The sequence below is a fragment of the Lynx rufus genome, unplaced genomic scaffold (assembly GCF_022079265.1).
Source record: "Lynx rufus isolate CCGP_SWC_20201006 ecotype Redwood Valley unplaced genomic scaffold, mLynRuf1.p SCAF_10, whole genome shotgun sequence".
Lineage (NCBI taxonomy): Eukaryota > Metazoa > Chordata > Mammalia > Carnivora > Felidae > Lynx > Lynx rufus.
The window spans coordinates 59404113-59428542 of record NW_025814824.1 but is presented as its reverse complement, the minus strand read 5'-3'; the positions used below and the strand labels follow the sequence as shown (position 1 = coordinate 59428542).

Sequence of the window (24430 nt, the reverse complement as noted above, 5' to 3'; positions counted from 1 at the left end):
AGTTACAGAGCCCCAAATAATGCTAGATATTTCTTTTTGTAAAAAGCTCAAAAGACTGCCAAATTCACAAAATCTTTGCAAGAAATCATTCAGATGAGTGTACTGCTCTCCCAGTTAAAAAATGTGCAGGCCCCATTCCTTCTTATCGTCATAAGCGAAGTCATATGGCATGTTAAAGCCTGTTATTCCCTCAGGCTGCTGGGACTTCTGTGGTAATAATTCCCTTTTGTGAGAGTAACAACAATCTCTTGATATTTAAAAAATTACACAGTTTAGACACCTAAGCCCTAAAATATAAAATACATCTCGTCCTACACACTTCAAAGGTTCTCATCCTTTCATTCAGTTGTGACTTCCTCAAAAGACTCCTGCTTTCCAGAGAGTCATGAGGTCCTAGAAGGTCTTTTCCCTTAGTCATCGGTTTAGTCCTTTCCCAGTTTCCCCTGGTTTTTAAAAAGAGCAAATTATAATACTCAATTGACTTAGCAAAACCTTATATTTAGCTAGCTTGGCTACCTTAGTAGTCTCCTTCTAAGGTTGCCTATGTAAGAGGATCTGTGATGAGATGAAGGGGGCAAGGATTCAGAAGCTGGGCACAATCTGAGCTGATACTGCTTTAAAGTATTTCCCAGTCTGCCACAGACACTGGAGAGGAGGAGGGAGGGGTTCAAGGTACAAACACACCATGAGCACACACGGCCGTGACTGTTCGCTCAGGCAGCCCCACTGGAAGGTGGCGTGCTGCCGCTCCTACCTCCTGGTCGTCAGTGTTGCTTGAGCACCGAAGGAGTGTGGCCCAGCCTTTCGGGTGCAGCTGTAAGGATGTGATGCAGTTTCCACGGTCTCTCTCACCAGGAACTTCTGGGGTTAAGACTTCAAGACTATTTCGTGGTGAAACTCCTGATAAGAAAATTAGGATGTGAGATTTGTATTATTAAAGGACTGAGGCAGCCCATCAAAGCTTTGATTTCTGGCTGCCACCCCTGCCCCGGCCTTCATTCCTTTGTCAGTCCCTTGTGCTACCACATGTAAAAGAAAAGAAAACAAAACAAAACTATGGTGCCCCTCAGTGTATGGGGAAAAGGTACGAGTAGAACTAAAGAATCCAAGTTCCCGCAGCAGGAATCAGTGACCTAAGACTAAGGCCTTAAAGCTGACTAGAGGTCCTTTTGATTAGAATCTACATCTCAGAAAACTCTTTACGAATCAAAGTTATGTCGGGGCGCCTGGGTGGCTCAGTCGGTTGAGCATCCGACTTCGGCTCAGGCCATGATCTCACGGTTTCTGAGTTCAAGCCCTGCGTCGGGCCCTGTGCTGACAGCTCAGAGCCTGGAGCCTGCTTCGGATTCTGTGTCTCCCTCTCTCTGCCCTTCCCCCACTCACACTCTGTCTCTCTCAAAGGTGAATAAACGTTAAAAGAGATTAAAAAAAAAAAAAAAGGTCATATGAAAGGAATCTGGAAAAGTAAAAGGTAATTCTCATCCTCAGAGGAAGTGCTCTCTAGTCCAGAGAAGGAAATAATTGGAAGGTATGAAGGCTGCCTTTAATATAAATAAAAGGCTATTATGTGTGCAAGGAGCAGGACTTCCGGTCCCCAAGGACAATACTCTAAACGACAAACAGACCTATAATTTTGGAGGTGAGGAAGGATATTTCACATACAAGGGGCAGGGAGACCTCGCAGTCATACATATGCCCCGCACTCTGTTATGGCCCCTCACGTCCTTCTGCCCAGCGCCCAATAAAAGTGACTGGTGCAGTCAGTCATTACTAACAGGAGTTCTGTCCTCTCCCTCAGGTACGTGGAGAACCACTTTCATACACATTATAAAGAAAGCAGTTTAGAAATTTAATATCAAGAGAAATATTTCCACACTTCTCTACCTGTGGAAGGAGTTGCTTCGAGGATTATGAGCTCCCTCTGTCAGACCCTTTGTAAATTGTTTTTCAAATGCGTTATCTTCTTTAAAAGATTCCCTTTAGATTACTACAGCATTGATGGAAACCTGTGAAGCTCTAAATTACATTGTTACAACCAAACTATACCCAAATAATGATTTCACATGTGACTGAACTTTAATAACAATTTTAGAGAAAAACAGCTATTCAAGAATCAATTTTGAAAATCTAACAAATGCAGAAAAGAAACCCATCTAAATAGGTAAGTAGTGGTTTTTGAGCTGTGCTCTTTGGAGGTTTCTCCAGAGCTGGCAAAAGGAGGGAACCACGTGGGGAAGGGGTAGGGAAGACTGGTCAGGGACCTCCTTAATTTCACCAGAGTGTCTGCACTCTGTGCTACAATCTACAGCAGATTTCACGTCAAAAATAGAGTTAGTCTAGAGGTGCCTGGCTGGCTCGGCTGGTTACCATCTGACTCTTGATCTCAGGCTCCTGAGTTCAAGCCCAACGCTGGGTACAGAGATCACTTTAAAAAAAGAAAAGTTCTAATCCTGAAATGAGTTTGAGAGCCTCCGTTCCATATAGCTACTGTGTCTTGCCAAAGTATGGTGCTAACATATCCTGATGCCCTGAAGACGCAGGATTGCCAACATTCAGAGCACCCTTATGTATGAGCCCCACCTTCTTCTCTGCACTGTGTCTAGGCTCTCTGTACACCGTCTCTTCTCCAGTTGCCAACGTTATATCATGAAACTGCTGTGTGGTTTGGTTTTTGGGGTTACCACATCAACAAACAACCATGTTAACTATTCTTAAGTTTCTTTTTCTCATGGATGGTTCAATCAATAAAGATTTTTCTCAATGATTATTAAGAGCCTTAGCTTGTTTTCCATAGCCACAGTAGAAGAACAGGTAGAACTGATACAGTAAGTTTCAAATCAAAGGAAAAATATTTCACATCTGGGCATAAATCTCTAAATTTAACAGGAATTTTTAACCTTAAACATCACAGTCTTGAATATGTGGAGAAAAGTAGATAGGCTCTAGGTTTAGGAAGGGCTCTCAAACCATTCTACAAATAAGTAGTCATGCAAAATAATCAAGTATGCAATTATCAAGCATTACCAGGGAGGCTGCCCAGGGAAAACACAAAATAGAGGTCTAATGGATAGTCCCTCCCCTAAAGGTCTAGAAAGAAGCCATGCTCTTCTCCAAAAGGTGACCCAAAATTACAAAAACAAAACCCCCACCTCACATTTGGCCATCGGTCCACAAGGAGGAGGACAAACAAAAAGTGCTGTAACAGCTTAGATGTGAACTGGGATGGAGAGGTAGGTGAAGTCTGCATAGGTAGTAGAAAGCACTTCCCATAGGGGGTGGAAAGAATAGGCTATATAGCTAGTTCTGTCAGAGCGGTGGGAGAAAACTGGCAAAAGCAGAGTGGGGACAGATTGTATCCCACAATCCCTCTAAGGCTATCAGGTGCTGCTCAGATAAAGAAATGGCAGAGCAAAAAGCCTACTGGGCTGGAACCAAGCAATTTTCACAAGCACCTGACAAGTCACTACTTCATATTTATACAGGACCATAACATGCATAATCTCATTTAACTGCCATAAAAACTTTGATTGCAATCTACATGTCCTACCTACTTTTTCTCCAATTTAGACCAAACTAAGTCCAGTAAATAAAACCAAAGCTCAAATTCCAACAAAGATTTAAGCCCAAGGTACTCAACCCTAGAGACTCTGGTTAGACTTTTGAAAATGACTGAGGGACAGAGAATAACCTCTTCTTTATTGGCTTTTGTTTGTATGGATTAAAACTAAACTAAAGAAAGCTATTTGGTAGAATCTGTTGTAAATTATAAAACCCAACTGTTAACCTACCTTCTCTTTGTGAGGCTCGTGACATGTGTTTCTCAGAAGATGAATTAGAATCACTATGATGACAAGGTGAACCAGAAACTCTAGGACCAGATGAACCTGAAGTGGTCAGATCTTGAAAATACAAAAAGCTGACAATAAACTTAGCAAAACTTAATGTCTCTTAACTTTTTAATCATTTAGTTGAAGCATACTGTTAAAGTCCATCTGAAACCTGGCAAGTACATGCCCACTTACAGCTGGCCTATAAGACTGAGGTAGGGAGGGCAGCTCTTTGAAGTGTTCTAAGGCCTGGCCCCTTTCTAAAATCTCTTCTACCGGGGCAGCTGGGGGGCTCAAGTCAGTCGAGCATCCAACTCTTGATTTCAGCTCAGGTCGTATTTCACGAACTGTGAGCATGGAACCTGCTTGGGATTCTCTCCCTTGTTCTGACCCTCCCCTGCTCATGCACGCTTTCTCTCTCAAAATAAATAAACATTAAAAAATAAAATCTCAGGGGCACCTGGGTGGCTCAGTTGGTTAAGTGTCCGACTTTGGCTCAGGTCATGATCTCACGGCTTGAGTTCGATCCCTGCATCAGGTTCTGTGCTGACAGCTTGGAGCCTGGAGCCTGCTTCGGATCCTCTGTCCCTCTCTCTCTGCCCCTACCCTGCTCGCTCGCTCTCAAAAATAAAAACATTAGAAAATAATAAAAAATAAAATCTCTTCTACCAATGACTTGAGTGGAATAAAAATGACACACCAAACAAACAGAGGAGCATCTTTGGGTTGCCCATCATTTCTGTAGTAAAATAGAACAAGAAAATTCAATAAACACGAGAATGGAGGAGTTCAACCTGTTTATTTAATCTTAGAATAGAGTCCAAACACCAAGTCCATTACTGAGAACATTAAATGATCCTTCTTAAGCATGCCAAAAAATTCGAAAATCATTCTGGAAATTATGTGAATACTATCTTTGAAATGCAATACAAACTCTATACTGAAATCTGTAGAAAAATCATCAGATGGTTGGGTTTGATGTATTCCTCCAAATAGCAATCTATTTCATCACACTCTTCTAGTGGCCCCACACTTTCATGAAGACTTCTTAATCTAATTCCCTTTGAGGTTATTATCAGAATTAACCTTAGAAGACAAAACATTCTTGGTTTTTGAATTAAAAAAAATACCAACTAGACCTTCTAAAATCACTACTTCTCACTAAGCTGATTACTAATGTTTAACCTAAAAATAAATTTCTGAATGTAAAAGGACTCTACTCACATATTTAGGAAATGCCTTGCTTTGCAAATACGTTGGTAAAACTTAAATTTCTACTTTTAGCAGTAAATTGGGCAAATGCAGTATAATGAGGCCTGCATTATCCCAAAGGAATCTTCAAAAGTGGCCCTATATAGACAAGAGAAAGAGTCCAACCATCTGAAGCCAATTTTAAATAGCAATTTATAAATAAACATTATGTGTTCCAAATGCTTACGTCTGGGTAAACACAAAATTATGTTCCTGGAACAGCCCTCTTCTTCCCAAAGGTGATGAAATATAGTGTCTATCATATAAAATGTAGATGAATTATGGTGCATAAGTTTTTCTGAGCCCCAATTTCACTGAAGTCTAATGGAACCAGCAACAGAAAAAATAGGGCTTTAGCAAGAGGGTATTTAGGGGCTGTGAAATAGGATGGCACCAGCTACCTGGGTATGGACATCTTATAGTCTAGGATATAATAGAGACTTAAAATTCTATATTGAATATATCTTTTTCTTAAGGTTTATTTATTTTTGAGAAAGACAGAGTGCAAGCATGGGAGAAGTAGAGAGAGAAGGAGACTCAGGATCCAAAGCAAGCTCCAGGCTCTGAGCTGTCTGCACAGAGCCTGATACAGGGCTGGAACCCATGAACCGCGAGACCATGACCTGAGCCAAAGTCAGATGCTTACCCAACTGAGCCACCCAGGTGCCCCATATATTGAATATATCTTAAAAGCTCTGCTGGGTTCCAGAAGGACTTAAAAAGATTGATACTACCTTGGGCTACCACTAATTTTTGAGGTAGTGATGATTTAGAAATTGATGAAAGATTTCTGGATAGCATAGCTAAAAGGAAGTATTTTTAGAGTTAGCAGTTCTTTGCCCTAGATCATTTGTGATACAGAAGCATTGATTTATGCTATGTCAGAGATTTATATAGGTCATACTTCCTTGGGAAAAAAGCTCTCACTGGGCTTTCCAAAAAATATCTTCTAATTTTCTTCCCTTTCTCCTGCTATCATTCTCAGAATGGAAACATAGGCCATCCCTTTGTGTGAGATTCTTTGGAAAACTTTCTTTGATCAAAAAAGAAAAGCTTACCTGAACTTGATGTAGTTCTTCTTGCTCTCAAAATAGGATAGCTGCCTACTTCTAAAGACTTGGTTAAGTCAAGATCATGCAAAATCAAGAGATATCCAGAGGACGTTGAGATCAACATTTTCGAACAATCTGGTGTTAATCTCATTCTCATGAGAAAACGTGTGTGAAAGAATTTCTTATGTGGACACCCATCTTCTGTACACCTACAGAAGAAATCAAACCAACAAAACCTAGAATTATCATAAATATAAGGATTTGGTTGATAGTCATAATTCTGAACGTCAAACTAGAATTTACAGTCAATTTGTACTTAGCTTTATGGACATTAACAATTAACAAATTTGGTTGTTTTGCTCATCATTCCTTCTTTCATCTCCAACTTTCCATTTTATTCTTTCTTTCTGAAGTGTGTGTGTGTGTATATACATATATTTTTTTTTAATTTTAATTTTTTCTGAGAGAGTGAGTGAGCAGAGAAGGGGAGAGGGGGAGGGGGAGAGAATCTTAAGCAGGTTCCACACCCAGCATGGAGCCTGATGTGGGAGTCGAGCTCACGACTGTGAGATCATGACCTGAGCTGAAATCAAGAGTTGGACACTTAACTGAGCCACCCAGGCAACCCCTGAAGTATATATTTTTAGGTAAGACTTTGTTGAGGTAAACTCTCACTTTATGTTGTTCTGAAAATCTGTATTTCCCTCTTTTTGGAGGGTGGGAAGGAGTGAAAGAGACAGGCAGAGGGAGAGAGAGAATCTCAAGCAGGTTCCATGCTCAGTACAGAGTCTGACCCAGGGCTTGATCCCACAACCCTGGGATTGTGACCTGAGCCAAAATCAAGAGCTGGACACTCAACCGAACTGAACCACCCAGGCACCCCTACTCTTCTTTTATGATTAAAGATTTAGCTGAGTACACAACTTCAGTTATGTACTCAGTTATGTACTTCAATTCTTTCTGACTACTGGGGATAATATTCCACTGAATTCCGGCTTCCTAACCCTAACCCTGTTGTTATTTGTAGGTGCTATTAGTCAATTGTTTATTTGGATCGTATTTCCCCCTTTGGGCTTACCTTCTCTTTGTCTTTGGAGTACTGCAGCTTCACTCTGATATGTCTAAATTTGGATTTCTACTGTATTGGGATTCATTTGACCTTCTAAATTGTAAGATTAATATCCATTTATTCTGGGAAATTATCTGTTATTATTCCAGTATTGCCTCTTACCTATTTTCTCTATTCTTTTGGGGCTCCAAATAGATGTTTGAAACATTCACATTTGACTCTCCTGGTCTCATAACTGCTCTTTCATGTATTCTATCTCATTTCTGTTGCATTCTGGATTTTTCAGTATCTATCTTCCAATCTGTTTTTTAAAGTTGTGTCTAATCTGTGACCTGACCCATCCTGGTTTTTAAAAAGTTTTTCAATTACCGGGGCGCCTGGGTGGGTTAGTCAGTTGTCTGACTTCAGCTCAGGTCATGATCTCACGGTTCTTGAGTTGAAGCCCCCCTTGGGCTCTCTGCTGTTGGCGCAGGGCCCGCTTTGGATCCTGTCTCCCTTTCTCTCTCTCTGCCCCTCCCCTGCTTGAGCACTTGGCTCTTTCTCTCAAAAATAAGCAAACATTAAAAATTTTTTTCTTAATTACTAAAAACTATATGCTTAAATTTTTTTTAAATGTTTGTTGTAATGATTAGGAACACTACTGATTTTTACATTTTGATCTTAACTCTTGAAATCTTGGTTGGTTAACTCTTACTAATTCTGATAATTTGTCAGAATTTCTAAGGTTTTCTATATAGACCAGGGGTCAGAAAACTGGTCTATGGGCCAAGTCTGGATTATTGCTTGTTCTTGTATAGAAAGTTTGTTGGAACACAGCAATATTCATTTATGTATTGTCTATGGCTGCTCAGAAACCACATAGCACACAAAGCCTAAAATATTTATTGCACAATCCTTTACAGAAAGCTTACCAACCCTTCATACAGACAAATATCATCTGTGAATGCTGTTTTTTCAATTGTTCCTTTCCAATCCTTATATATTTATTACACTGCACCAAGTAGGACTCTGCCTACAACCACCCCAAAACAATGGTAAACAATAGCAGTAACAGCAGGCATGTTCTTCTTTAAAGCAAGCTCTACATTCAATGTCAGGCTTGAACTCTTGACCCCAAGATCAAGAGTTGCATGCTATACCGACTAGGCCAGCCAGGTTCCCCTACAGAGAAAACCTCTACAAGTTTCACCATTTAAAAATGTCAGGTAGGTTTTAGTGTATACTTTTGAAGAGTTTCCTACTATTTCTAGTTAAGTTTTTAACAGCTTTATTAAGATATAATTTACATGTCATAAAATTCACTCATTTTAAGCTTACAATTAAGTGATTTTTTTTTTTTTTAATTTTTTTTTTTTCAACGTTTATTTATTTTTGGGACAGAGAGAGACAGAGCATGAACAGGGGAGGGGCAGAGAGAGAGGGAGACACAGAATCGGAAACAGGCTCCAGGCTCTGAGCCATCAGCCCAGAGCCCGACGCGGGGCTCGAACTCACGGACCGCGAGATCGTGACCTGGCTGAAGTCGGACGCTCAACCGACTGCGCCACCCAGGCGCCCCCAATTAAGTGATTTTTTAGTGGAGTTGTGCAATCATCAAAACAATCCAATTTTAGAACATTTTCTTCATTCTAAAAACCCTACCCTGTCCATTAGCAGTCACTTCCTATTCCTACTCCAAGTTGCAGGGAACCACTAGCCTACTTCTGTCTCTGTAGATCTGCTAATTGTGGACATTTAATAGTAATAGAATGATATAATAAGTGGTCTTTTGGTTTGGCATTTTTTACTTAGCATAATTTTTTTGAGGTTCATCCATGATGTAGCACATCAGTACTCTGTTCCTTTTCATTACCAAATAGTATTCTACTATATAGATATACTACATTTTGTTTACTCACTTACCAGTTGATAGATATTTGTATTTGTTCCATATGGGGGATATTATGAATAATACTGTTATAAGCATTCATGGACAAATCTTTGTGCGGTGATATGTGTTCGTTTCCCTTGGGTACATACTTAGGAGTGCAATGGCTGGTCAGATGATAACTCTATGTTTAACATTTTAAGAAACTACCAAACTGCTTTATAAAGTGGTTGAACCATTTTACATCCCTACCAGCAATCTACGAGGATCCAGTTTCTCCACGTTCTTACCAATACTTGTTATTGTCTTTTTCAATTAAAGCCATCTTAGTGGATGTGAAATGATTTCTCATTTTGGTTGACTTGCATTTTCCTTACGACTAATGATGCTGAACATCTTTTCACATACTTATTAATTATCTGTATATCTTCCTTGGTGAAATGTCTACGTAGATATTTTGCCGATTTTTAAATTGGGTTATTGTGTACATAGAAGTTACAAGAGTTTTTTATATATTCTGGGCACACATCCTTTATCAGATATATATTCTCTCCCATACTATAGTCTTTCTTTTCACTTTCTTTTTTTTTTTTTATTTTTTTTATTTTTTTTTAAATTTTTTTTTTTTTCAACGTTTTATTTATTTTGGGGACAGAGAGAGACAGAGCATGAACGCGGGAGGGGCAGAGAGAGGGAGACACAGAATCCGAAACAGGCTCCAGGCTCTGAGCCATCAGCCCAGAGCCCGACGCGGGGCTCGAACTCACGGACCGCGAGATCGTGACCTGGCTGAAGTCGGACGCTTAACCGACTGCGCCACCCAGGCGCCCCTCTTTTCACTTTCTTAATGGTGTCATTTGATACACAAAAGTTTTTAATTTTAATGAAGTCCATTTTATCAATTTGTTAAATCACTCATACTTTGGTTTGCAAGAAGATTTGCTCCCAAGTTTTCTCCTCTGAGATACATGATTGTAGCTCTTATATTCAGGTTGAAATCCATTTTGAATTGCTTTTTTTTTAATGTAAGATAAGGGTCTAAATTCATCTCTTTGCATCTGGATATCCAGTTGCACAGACATCATTTTTTGAAAAGTCTATCCTTTCCTGAACCACTGAATTACCTTGATACCTTTGTTGAAAATCAGGTCATCATAAATGCAATGGTTTATTTCTGGATTCTCAATTCTGTTCCTCATTTATATGCCTGTCCCATGCCAGTAAACACCTTGTCTTGATTACTATGGCTTTGTAGTAAGTTCTGAAATTGAGAAATGTGAGAGTCTTCCAATTTTGTTCTTTTCAAGGTTGTTTTGGCTATTCTGGGTCATTTGTATTTCCATATAAATTTTAGAATCTGTTTGACAATCTGTCCAAAAAAGGCAGCTGGAATCTTGATAGGGATTGCATTGAATATGATATATTACATTAATTGATTTTTGGATATTAAACCAACCCTGTTTTCCTGGGATAAATTCTACTCAGTTGTGACATATAATCCTTTATACATGATACTATGTTTGATTTGCTAATATTTTGTTGAGGATTTTTCTATTTTCTTCTTTTTGTTTTTGAGGAATATTGGTCTGTAGTTTATTATTCTCATGATGTTTGTGTGGTTTGGTATCAGAGTAATAATACCAGCCTCATAAAATGAGTTGGGAAGTATTCTCTCCTCCTCTATTTTCTCCAAGTTTGTGAAAGACTGGTATTATTTATTCTATAAATGTTTGGTAAAATTCACCAGTGGAGACTTTTGGGACTGGGCTTTCCATTGTGGAAAGATTTTTAAATTACCACTTCAATTTTTAGCTTGCTTTAGGTCTGTAGGTCTATAGATTTTCTATTTGTTTTTGAGTCAATTTAAATAATTTGGGACTCTCTAGGTATTTAAGTTGTCTAATTTGTTGCCATAAAGTTGTTCATTGTATCACTTTATAATCCTTTCAATCTCTGTAAGACTGGTAATAATGGGGGCTCTTGGGTGGCTCAGTTGACTAAGCGTCAGACTTTGGCTTAGGTCACAGTCTCACGGCTTGTGAGTTCAAGCCCCCCTTTAGGCTCTGTGCTGACAGCTCAGAGCCTGGAGCCTGCTTCAGATTCTGTATCTCCTTCTCTCTCTGCCCCTCCCCTGCTCGCTCACTCTTGCTCTCTCTCTCTCTCAAAAATAAACATTAAAAAAAATTATTTTTTAAAGACTGGTAATAATGTCCCCTCTTTGTTTTTAACTATGAACGAATGTTGAATTTGATTCCTTGATGAAAACAATCATATGGACTTTTGGTTTAACCTGTTAATGTGATAAATTAATAGAATTTTAATATAACTTCTATTGATAGATTTAAGATTGTAAGTAATCTACACCCAACGTGGGGCTCGAACTCATGACCCCAAGATCAAGAGTCACATGCTCTATTAAGTCAGCCAGGCGCCCTGGATATATCTTTTGATGCCTTGAATAAACCAAACTTGGCCATGATATTTTGATTAATAACTTACAGGATTCAGTTTCCTTTTGTTTAGAATATTTGCATCTACATTCACATTGCAGACTGACCTTTCAATTTTTTTCTTCTAATATTATCTTTGTTGGGTTTAGGTGTTAAGGTCACTCTAACTTCATACATGAGGTAAGGAGAATTCCCCCTTTTTCTGGAATTTGAACAACTTAATAAAATTGAAGTGTTCTGTTTACTATATAATCTGGTAGAAGTCACCTGTAAAACTGACAGGACTGCTGTTTTATTAAATTTTAATTGATACTTTCTATTTCTTTAATGGCTATAGCAGAGGCAATATTCAGAATATTTAAATAACCAGCAATGCAAAAAACTAGCCAGTCAGAATTGATGTGGTTGGCAGTGTTGGAACTGGGTCTGGGAATTACTTTACTATAATATCCTAAAACTCCCATCAGCAAAGGGTACCTCTCAGCAGTCTGTAAACCAGGGTTTGACTCTTGGCTTATATTTACTGTCTTAATGACAGTCATGTGGGCAAGTTACCCAACGTCTCTGACTTTGTGGTTTCCTTAGCTTTAAAATGGGATAGTAATAGTTATCTAACTCATGAGGCTGTTCTCAGAATTAAATGAGATGCTGAACAACTCCCACCCCAAAGGGCGAGAGGTGTTTTAAGGGGGACTTTAGCTACTAGATCATAGAGAGATCTTGAAGGAAGTGTCCCCAAAAGGGCCTGGGTAACCAGAAGGTGACAGGATTTGACCACCTGGGGATGATTCAGGATAGTGGCTATTTATCATTTAATACAGAAGAAGTTTAATATTTTAACAACTACTTCAGATAAATCAGTACATATTGGTTAAATAATCAGTCCAGGTGATAGGTCTATTTCAGGTTTTCTATTTCTCTTGATCAGTTTTGCTAAGGATTTTGAGTAAACTGTCTACTTCATCAAAGTTTTCAAGTATACTGGCATAAAGGTGAACTTACTATCTTATTGTATACTTTTTATTGTCTCCTTTTTTCATGGTTAAGATTATCTTTTGTCTGATTTCTCTTAACGAATCTTACCAGATAATTGCAATTTCAATTGGCTTTTTCAAAACACAGGCTTTAATTTCTTTTATCATTTCCATAATCTACTTTAACTGGGTTTACTCTTTTTAATCTTTTCCCAGTTGTTTTTTAAATTTTTTTTAATGTTTATTTATTTTTGAGACAGACAGAGCATGAAGGGGGAGGGTCAGAGAGAGAGGGAGACACAGAATCCAAAGCAGGCTCCAGGCTCTGAGCTGTCAGCACAGAGCCCGACGCGGGTCTGGAACTCACAAAACGTGAGATCGTGACCTGAGCCGAAGTCAGAGGCTCAACCGACTGAGCCACCCAGGTGCCCTTCAGTTTTTTTGATAAAATGCTTAGTTCACTAATTTTTAGTTTACTGATTTCACTAATAATTTCTTCTTCAATCCATGAATTATTTAGGAAATGAGTTTATAAACCCAAATATGGGAATTTATAGTTACCTCTGTTAATTAAACTATACTGAGGTCAGGGAAAATCATTTGTGTGATAACAAATCTCTGATACTGGTTGAAACTTACTTTGTAGTCTGGTACATGCTCTCCTTTTGTACATGTTCTGAGTTTGCTTCAGAGGATGTATTCACTATGTGTTGGGAGAATTCTAAATATGCCTAATAAATCAAGTTTATTAACAGTAAAATCTCCTATGGTCTTTTTAACTTTTTGGCCTATTTTATCTGTTAGTAAATGAGAGAATGGCTTAATATTTTCCACTGATACGGAAAATATTTTTTTTTATAATCTGTCCATTTTTGCTTTTTATGGTTTGAAGCTATGTTTATTAGATACATATAAGAATTTTATATTCCAGTGAAATAAACCTTTTAATTAATATAGAACCTTTTTTATCACTAATTATGCTTTATGCCCTAAACTCTCTTTTGTCTGCTATCAATGGAGATGTTAACTGTTTTTCTTTGATTTGAATTTGCCTGTTATTTTTTCCCCATCCTTTTACTTTCAGATTTTTTCATTGGTATGTTTTAGGTGTGTCCCTTACAAAGAACATATAGTTTGGTTTTCTTTTTTAATCCAATCTAACCCCATCTGTCTTTTAAATGGCTACTTTAGTCCATATATATTTATTGCAATTATTGATATTTGGATTATCTGCCTACCATATTTTTGTGCTTCATGATTTACCTGTATTTTTTTAATGATTTCCCCTCCCTTCTCTGCCTCTATTGGATTGACCATGTTTTAATAGCTTTTGTCCACTAATTTAGAAGTTACCATTCATATTCCTATTCAAGTTTTATTTCTAAATTTAAAAAATAAATTTTAACAGTTATTTGTGTCTCAAAGATAATCTATATATCCTTTGCTGAAACAGTATGCATAGTTACAAATCTTTAAAAATATCCCATCTTGGGGCACCTGGGTGGCTCAGTCAGTTATGTGTCCAACTTCAACTTAGGTCATGATCTCGCTGTTTCTGAGTTGGAGCCCCATGTCAGGCTCTGTGCTGACAGCTCAGAGCCGGGAGCCTGTTTCAGATTCTGTGTCTCCCTCTCTCTCTGCCCCTCCCCTTCTTGTGCACTCTCGCTTGCTCTCTCTCAAAAATAAACATTAAAAAAAAATATCCCCTGTCTTTTTACATATGACCTCTGAAAAGAATATTTCAGAAATGGTCCTGTATATCACTGTATTGTCATTTCACCACAGCTAGCAACAGGTATATTTAAAAAAATTTTTTTAATGTTTATTTTTTGAGAGACAGACAGAGCATGAGCAGGGGAGGAGCAGAAAGAGAGGGAGACACAGAATCAGAAGCAGGCTCCAGGCTCCGCGCTGTCAGCACAGAGCTGGATGTGGGGCCTGAATTCATGAACTGTGAGATCATGACCCAAGCCGAAGTCGGGCGCTTAACCAAATGAGCCACCCAGGTGCCCCAGCAATAGGTATATTCTAATCATTTCTCAAATTTCAACTCTTTAAATGGTCAATTTCTCTATAAGGAAACACTGAAGTATTTCACAACAGAGGCATTACTGACACTGTAGATTATTAGTTGACTGTGTAAACTGTCCCATGCAGGATGTTTAGAAACTCAGATCCCTGCTGATTAAACGCCAGTAGAAATCCTCTCTTCTCCCATATTAACAACTAAAACTGCATGATACATTTACTTCCAAACATTCCCCTATGGATCGGTACCACTCCAAATGAGAAAGTACTCTTTAATGCATGAAAAACAAGTACAAAAGTTACAAAATAAATAGATTTAGAATCAAAGGACCAAAGAATGAAAAACATTTCTGTTCCATAGAGAAAATAATATTTTTCCTTAAAGTCCTTAAATTTAGGAAACTCAACTTGTAAACCAGTTTTCATCATTAACTATACTACTTGGTCTCCTTTCCATATAATTTTCTCCAAATTTTTTACTTGCAATATATGACTAAGTGCAAGTAACAAAAGATGGAATCATTTTTTGATTGTTTTTCCCAAAGGCAGGTTCTTCCTCCTTAAAGATACAGAAAAGCTAAGACAAATCTCTGAATTTAGTTACCATCTTAAGCAAATTTTTTGTTCACAATCCTAACATGGTCTCCCATTCACAAACCTGTTGGTGTCCCAAATAATGACATTTCCATCAAATCCTGATGTTACTAAGAGTCTTGTATTAGTATCATATTCGATGTTCTTCACCCAGCTAGTGTGACCATGTAAAGTGCATACTTTGGTGTTCAATTTTCTCAGATCCCACAGTGCTATTGTAGTGTCATCAGAGCAGGTAGCAAACAGCCGGTTATCAAGAAATCTACAAAGCAGAAAAGAAAAACTGGTTTATTTAATCTCTTGTTAAAGAAAATTTGAGAAATAGTCTCTATATTACCTAATCAAGAAAACAAACAAAAAAGGACTACAAACTTACTGTATAAACCCAGTGATTCTGATATACAATAAACAGTAAGTAGAATTCACATAATCACAAGGAAAGATACTATGACTTAATGAGGACCACAATCCAACTTTATCCATTTGCTTTGTATTATTGATTTTTATTTGGAAATGGAAATAGGGGTGGGTGTTTGGAGAACAGTGCTAAAGAGCAAGAACTTTAGAATCTGTATAATAGGAAACACAAATGGTGAGAGACAATAGGAGACAGAGATTTTAAAGACTTGATTGCAGAGCGAGATATGTTAAGCTGTAAAGGTTCATAATTGTAACAAATATTTACTCTGCTACAAGTAATGTCTTCCTGTTTAGAAGACATTTACATACAAAAATTTCTGTTAAAATGCCATGTTTGTAATCTATTAATTCAAAGAAAGGCATTCCCCAAATAATCATACTTAGCAACATTAGAACCAGTTAAGATTACAGGGTAGATAATTAAAATACAAAGTGCCAGGTACATAACAAGCACTTACAAATATTTATTATTAGTGATTGAGATAGGAGTTCACTTTCAAGTTCATAATTCAAACTTTTTATTATTTTACACTGATTTCTCAATCCTTAGAATATATTTTATACAAATACTTAAAAAATAACAAATCTACCAATCACCCTTGAATTTCTGCCTAATTCAACATTAGGATGCCCTAGCTATGCTGTTACATAAAATTCCCTAATGTCTTACAGAAATAAGAAATGAATTCTGGAGCTTCTTTCAAGATAAAATTATACGTAATTATTTTTTATCAGAAATCAACCCCAGTAACCACAAATATCATAACGACCTTCCTAAAATTTAACATGGTTTTAAAATTCCAGAATTTTGTACAAGCTGTGTCTACTACTTGAAACCACCTTCCTCCTACCCCTTGACCTGGCTAACGCTTGCTTTCTTTTTATTCGGCTAATTCCTCCAGGAAGACTTATCTCACTATCCAGCCTGGGGTAGATTCACCAATCTTCTAATCTCCCAAAGTACTCTATAAGTCTATCATAACATTTAATATTACAGTGTAAGGAATAATTTCATAAGGCTATAAATTCCTTGAAGGCAGGGGAACTGTCTGCACAGTTCATTGTTAGATCTGCAGTACCCAACACACAAAGTGCCAGGTATATAACAAGCACTTACAAATATTTACTTTAGTGATTGAGATAGGAGTTCACTGCCTAGTGGAGAAGAAATTATAAATAATTATACAAAATAATTGTGTGGAATAAGCAAAGAAAAGGGTAGTTAGGAAAGACCTCCTGGTAGTGTCATTTGAACCAACTTTAAAAGATGAGCAGGCAGGGGCACCTGGGTGGCTCAGTCTGTTAAGTGGCTGACTCTTGATTTTGGCTCAGATCAGATCTTATGGTTCCTACAATCAAGCCCCACACTGGATTCCCCCCCCCTTTCTGCCTCTCCCTCATTCATGTTCTCTCTCTCAAAGATAAAATAAATAAATAAATAACATGAGCAGACACTCCCTAAGTGGCCAAAGGGGTAAGCAAAAGTAAAGAGGCATGTGGAGGGATGGTATACTCTGAGAGGCAACGGCAGTTAGAGTGTTGTGTGCGGCAAAGTAGATATAAATAGAGAATATATCATGGATTTATTCTATAGCGATTCCCAATATTTTTATATTATGCATACATGCCTGTTGGAAATATCTTTTTAAATGGAAAAAATCCACCATAAAAATAACTACAGTTATTGATATGTAGCCTAATTCTTATATTGCAAGCCTAATATCATAATTATTTTGCCATGTTATTAAAGATTGACAAAATCTTTTTTTTTTAATGTTTATGTATTTTGAGAGAGAGAGCGAGAGACAGAGAGAGCAAGCAGAGGAGGGGCAGAGAGAGGGAGAGAGACAATTCTAAGCAAGCTCCACGCTGTCAGCACAGAGCCCAACATGGGGCCCAATCCCACAAACCACGAAATCACGACTAGAGCCGAAATCAAGAGTCCGACACTCAACCAACTGAGCCACCCAGGCAGCCCAACAAAATCATTCTTAATGGCTGAATAGATTCACTGTATGAATGAACCATAATATTTTTTTTATAAATGATACATCATCCTTGGTTTTATTTATTTTTAAATATTTATTTATTTTGAGAGAGTGAAAGGGTGAGCAGCAGAGGGGGAGACAGAGAGAAAAAGAGAGAATCCCAAAGCAGGCTCTGCACTGTTATTGCAGAGACCACTGTGGGGCTCAATCTCATGAACCGTGAGATCATGACCTAAGCTGAACCGATGGACCCACCAGCACCACCACCCCCCCCCACCGTTTTCTTTCTTAAAAACTAATAGGGGCACCTGGGTGGCTCATCGGTTAAGCGTCCCACTTAAGGGCTCAGGTGATGATCTTGCAGTTCGTAGTTCAAGCCCCACATCAGGCTCTGTGCTGACAGCTCAGAGCCTGGAGCCTGCTTCTGATTCTTACTCTCTCTGCCCCTCCCCAACTTGTGCTCTTTCTCCCTCTCTCAAAAAAATAAACCTTAAAATTTTTTTTTAAAACAAGCAACTGTTGAATGTTTACATTGCTTCCAGTTTTTTCCATCTGTTCAGTGATGAACATCCCAACAGCTGAATATTAATCACATCCTTAGTTATTTTTCTAAGTACATTCCCAGAAGTTTTATTGTTAAATAAAAAAGGATTTTAAAAAATATAAGGCTTTTTTGATACACACAGCCAAACTGTCCTCTGTAGTTCCACCAGCAGTCAGGGGTATCCATTTCTCTAATTTTTTAATTCTCTTAAATGCCAGGAAAAAAAAATATCTAAATTGAAACTTTTATTTTTAGTAAAGTAGAACATTTTTCATACTAATTGGAAGATTATATTTCTCCTGTGAATTGCTATTCATGTTCCTTGCTGATTTTCCTATTGCTGTATTATTTTTATTACCAACTTATAAATTCTCTATAGTAACGATAATATAGCTCAGTTTTTCAAAGATAGTATGTTGAATATTTTTTGCACATATACTTCTTTGAATTTCATAGCATTTTATTTTATTTTTTTAAGTAGGCTCTATGCCCAACATGACCCTGAGATCAAGAGTTGCACAGTCTACCAACTGAGTCAGCCAGGTGCCCCGCCACATATGCATCTGTCCTTCTATGTGATTTATGTATTTTCTTATTATATCAAAATTTTAGTGATTATATTATCAAGTTCATTTTTCTCCTATGGTTTTATCTTTACTGATTAGGCTTTTTAAAATAAAAATATTTTAATGACTTCCTGACAGGAATTATATGATTGAAAAACATACACAATGACAAAAGGCTAATGGAGAATCAAACTTTTAAAATAAATTGATCATCAACATAGAGCATCTTCATACATTTAAAAAATTTACAGGATGGGGCACCTGGCTGGCTAAGTTGGTTGAAGCATCTGACTCTCGCTTTCAGCTGGGGTCATGATCTCACAATTCATGGGTTTGAGCCCCACATCGATCTCTGCACTAACAGTGAGGGGCCTGCTTTGAGATTCTCTCTCTCCTCCTCTCTGTGCCTCTCCCCCACTTGCACTCTATTTCTCTCTCAAAATAAATAAATAAAAACTTAAAAATATAAATAAGAAATTTAGGGGAAAGATTTTATTTTATTTAGTCTACAGAAAATACTTAAAGTACATATGGATTCAAAACTCCAGTGGGATTATACTGCCCAGTGGTCCACCCTGAAGGGTTTTGGCAAGAGAATGACACGATTAGAGAAGAGTTTCAGAAAGATCTCTGAGGTGGCCAAGTTTTCAAAACTTTTGTATTTTCATAAAAAATAAAGTGGGGGATCAGCTTTAAAATTTTTATCATAAGGCCACTGAAAAATTAGGCCACTGAAAAATTACCAATGTTGCACGAAAGATATTTTAATACCAATGATGTACAAAGAATATTATCTTGGAACAAAAGCTAACAATTTGAATTGAACAAATTTACCTTGATGAAAAATTCAACACTTTGAATTTAGTTTTCTCATTTTGCCTCAAAGTTTTACCTGTTAAAAAAATCTTGGTATTGAAGAATCATTGGTGAAGAGAATAAATTACAGAAAATTAAGAATGTAGATTAGGAGACCAGTTAAAGTACCCATAATTCTTATCCTAAAGCAAGCAGATGCAGAGAATGTAAAGTAGTAGACAAACCCTTGGAAATCTGGCTCAAACTTCTCAAATTAAAACTGTCTAGCCTAATAAGTTAATAAATATATTTTTTAACTTCATAGTCCCTAATAAGCAGGAGACACTCCACACACTGAAACCTATGAATTTATGAATTATAAAACTGCCCCATATGTCCCCATCAGACACCAACATATGACTGTAACAGTTCTGGATAAACTGACATTTGGATAAACTGAGGTTTTCATTATCAGAGGTTAATTGGTAAAGGATAAGAGCAACTGAAATAGAATTTTCTTAAAACAGGTACCAACATTTCATTGTACGCAGGAAAGAAAGTATTGTCTAAAAACCAAAAATCATAAAAATGTTTAATATTTATTTTACATTTATTTAACTATGTGTAAATTCTTAGAATAAGTTAAATGCTTGGGGTTTTTCTTGCATAATCTTTCCAATGAAATTATGACAGCAAAATATGATACCCTTCCTTAATATTTGAGTTTTATACTATAAAAAGAGAATCATTTCTATATAAAAATCAATGGCTTTATCCATTTTCTCAAGGGCCTTTCCTTAGTCCCATGAGATATTCACATAATTCTTTGAAGTATCTACCAAGTCATCATTTCTGTCATTTCCTTTTCTTTAATTGATAACTAGTCTACCTCTATCAGATCCTCATTTGCTAATGATTTTATATGTAATTGATCAGTTTTCTAATATCAGTCTTAGGGTTTTGTGAAATTCCACATCCTTGGCAAGATAAGAAATTTCATGTTCCCAGTGATGAACACTGCATTTACATTATAGTATTTGAAATATACCAATCAGGAAAAGACCAACAAAGACGGTGGGAGGGAAAAAATAGATCCTGGAATATTAAATAGGTATTAATTTTTTAACTGTCATACCACTAAGTGAATATTCTTATGATAACCTCAACTGCCCTTGTAACCTCATAATTGGGGGACCTTAATTATTTTTTTTTTTTTAATTTTTTTTTTCAACGTTTATTTATTTTTTTTGGGACAGAGAGAGACAGAGCATGAACGGGGGAGGGGCAGAGAGAGAGGGAGACACAGAATCGGAAACAGGCTCCAGGCTCTGAGCCATCAGCCCAGAGCCTGACGTGGGGCTCGAACTCACGGACCAGGAGATCGTGACCTGGCTGAAGTCGGACGCTTAACCGACTGCGCCACCCAGGCGCCCCCGGGGGACCTTAATTATTAAATGGACTCTTAAACTGACACACAGAGTCCTCATGAATAATAAGTAAATCTGTATAATGGGCTTAAGAATTTAAATAACATACTTTCCCCCTTACTGTCCCTAAATATGAATAAAGAGAAAATACTCTTTACAACTATCAATATTTTTAGTTTACAAGATAAGCAAACCTTAAAAAACTAAGGAATGAACTAGAAGACATTACTAAGTATATACAAAATCACTATCTAGAGCCAAACCAGGAAATGCATGCCCACATCTCTAAACAGTACTGAGGTGGTCTAACTGAACTGAGCATGAATTCCAGCTCTACCACTTGCTACATATTAAAGTATTGGACAAATCTCTTTAACTGAGTTGCAATTTCTTCATCTCTTAAAATGGATACAGTATCTGTTTCACATCAGGATAACGTAAGAATTAATATTGTATGAAAAGTGCTTCACAAAGGTTTGGCACATGGTAGACACTCAGTAAAAATGGAAGTTAGTATTATTAATAATATACACATAAGCTCATGCCAGAGGACCCCTCAGATTCTCACACAAAACTCTTAAGTGATATGTACTTCTAAAAAAGCTTCAAAATCTGTTTTTCTAACCAACAGATAAGCAAATTCAAATTTGTAAGTGTGGAGTACTAAAGCAGAAACACTAATAGCAGCAAATGAGAGTTGACATTGATAAAGAACAAATTCTAACAGCAGATTAGCCAGAGATCATTTTGAATAGGGGCAAACAATTCAACACATCTTCTCTTTTTGAGATAAGAAAATTTTAAATTGTAAAATATTTAAAACATAGAGAAAATTATGAAGAATATAACAAAGACTGTGATACACACCACCCAGCCTTATCAAATTTTAACAACTTGTTATCTTTCAGATTTCTTTGAACATTACAAACACAACTGAAGCACCCTGAATATCCCTCCCCAATCCCATTCCCCTCCCTCCCTCTCCAGAGGGAACCACTATCCAAAATTTGTCACTCCCCATGCAAGTTTTTAATACCATGAGTTCCTAAGTATGTATCCATAAACAATGTATCATTTTGTTTTGCGTTCAATTTACTCTGTAAATATTCAATTAGCACCATGTGCTAGGCACAGTTCTAGGTGCTGGGGATAGAGCAGAGAACCAACAAATATGCTTATGTTTGCATATTTCCAAACTTTACATAAATGGTATCACACTGTACAGCTCATTCTATAATTTGCTTTTCTGGCTCAACCTTGAATTTCTGAGATGTATTTCAGATGCTGATGTTTCTAGTTCATTTATTTTAACTGATGTATAGTATTCCATTATATGAGTATACTAGAACTTATCTTCTTCTTAATGGAGATTTGTTTCCAACTCGTATTACTAAAGATGCTATAATGAACCTTCTTTACACATTTCCTTGTTTACATATGCTTTAATTTCTTAAAAAAAAATTTTGCTCTTCAATTTTACCAGATATTGCTAAACTGCTCTTCAAAATAATTTTATCAATTATACTCCATTAATGATGCCTAAGAGTTTCTACTTCTCAACATCTTTGCCAATACTTAGTATTTCTTCATTGTTTATTTTTATTTATATTCTTGTAACTAGGAAGCTTGAAAATTTTTTCCATATTTACTGCTCATTTTAGCTTCTCTTATATGATTTTCTGCCTATTCTGCTCCAGGGTAATTGTTTTATATATTCTGGATGCTAATCCTTTCTTGGCTATGTGCATTGAAAATATGTTCTCCCACCAGCCTATAGGTTATCTTCTCACATTGTTGTCTTTGGTTAAAATGAAGTTTTAAATTTTAATGCAGTCAAACTTAGCAATCCTTTAATGAGTTATGCTTTTTGTATCTTAAAAAAAATCCTTTCTCATCCTTAGAACATAAATATATTCTATATTTCTTCTAAAGCTTTAAAGGTTTGCTTTCATAATTAGGTCTTCAACTGGCAGTTATATTTAGCTATGGTATGAGATAGAAATCTAATCTTACTTTGTTTTTTCATATATATATATATATATATATATATATATATATATATATAACCAGTTCTCTCTTTTCCATTTCCCTGCCATTAATCTGTAATGCCCCTGCTGTCATATATCAAATTTCCATATATGCATGGGTCTGTTTCTGGAAGTTCTACTCCATTCCATTAGGCACTTAATCCCTGTCCTAAGACTGTGTTTGATATCAGGAAGACTACCATCTTAGCATCCTTCAAAATTGTCTCAGATATTCTTGGCACTTTGCTGTTCCATATGAATTTTTAAGTTGAAAAAAAAAAAAAAAAACCCTGCTGGTATTTTGATTAAAACTGAACTAAATTTGGGGTGCCTGGGTGGCTCAGTCAGTTAAGCGGCCGACTTTGGCTCAGGTCATGATCTCGCGGTCCGTGAGTTCAAGCCCCGCGTCGGGCTCTGTGTTGACAGCTCAGAGCCTGGAGCCTGTTTCAGATTCTGTGTCTCCCTCTCCCTGACCCTCCCCCGTTCATGCTTTGTCTCTCTCTGTCTCAAAAATAAATAAACGTTAAAAAAAAAAAAATTAAAAAAAAAAAAACTGAACTAAATTTATAGACTAATTTGGAAAGAACTGACTTCTTTATGATACTGAGTTTTCTCCCTGAGAGAAGATATGCGTTTGTTTTTGCAAGTACCTGGCAGTACTATCAACTTGGATTCAATTTTAAATTGCTGGCTAGATGGTTTTGGACCATATAGTAGTGTGAATTTGGGCCCCATACATGCATGAAGGCGGACTTGTGGTTAGAAACTTACTGAGGAGATTTTCTGACATCCCTCTACCAAGGTCATACTCTACATGAACAGCGTGGCATATTTCTAGATCACCTTAATGCTGTAAGTATAGCCCTTGGGAGTCCCAGCTTTATGCAGAGTTTTCCACTAGATTCCTCATCTTGAACTGGCCATAAAACTAACTCTCCTGTTCACTGTAACTCCTTATACATATCAAAACAGAAGATCAAGGTCACTCACTAGCATTTGGCAAATGCCTCCAGGGTAAAAGCCAGCTGAATACCAATTTACTTATTTGCATTCCTGCTTCTATTTCATTTTTGGCCCTAGGATTCCTTTCTTTCCTATCAGCTCAATTATACATTAAAAAAATACATTTTAAATACATCTTATTCTGCATTTCTATTTTTAGTAGAAAGGTTGTAAAAGATATTTTAAAATCTTCTATAGCCTAGTTTTTATCTACTTGATTTACTAGTTTGGGATGGAAGTGTATTAAAAGTCTCTCACTATGATTATAGACTTGTAATTCCTTATCTGTTTTGTTTTGGGACTTTTTGTTTTGTTTTTTTTGAAATATACAAATTTCAAATTGCATACAAGTTCCTAATTACATGCTCTGAGTTGATTTTTCCTTTTATGAGTATGTACTGTTGTATTTTTATCCTTATTTAGGCTTTTGATCTTCCATCTGTCCAATAATGATAATCTATATTAGTTTTCTTTTCCTATTTCTGGGCAACTTTTTATCTCTATAAAAAGTATACAGATGATTTCAGTTTTTCTTCAAATTGCTGTCTC

The 24430-nt window shown here is 36.8% G+C and overlaps 1 protein-coding gene across 2 annotated transcripts in view; it reads right to left on the bottom strand.

Moving 5' to 3' along the window:
• Positions 1-24430, bottom strand: part of DCAF10 (DDB1 and CUL4 associated factor 10) — a 45814-nt gene that overhangs the window by 5280 nt on the left and 16104 nt on the right. Inside the window, exons 3-6 of one of the 2 annotated variants that reach the window (XM_047066471.1) lie at positions 15177-15374; positions 6137-6339; positions 3789-3899; positions 755-900 (exon numbers count right to left, since the gene is read on the bottom strand). In XM_047066471.1, the coding sequence (XP_046922427.1) occupies positions 755-900; positions 3789-3899; positions 6137-6339; positions 15177-15374 (658 nt within the window). The remainder of the gene's footprint in view (positions 1-754; positions 901-3788; positions 3900-6136; positions 6340-15176; positions 15375-24430) is intronic. The other variant, XM_047066481.1, reaches the window with a different exon arrangement.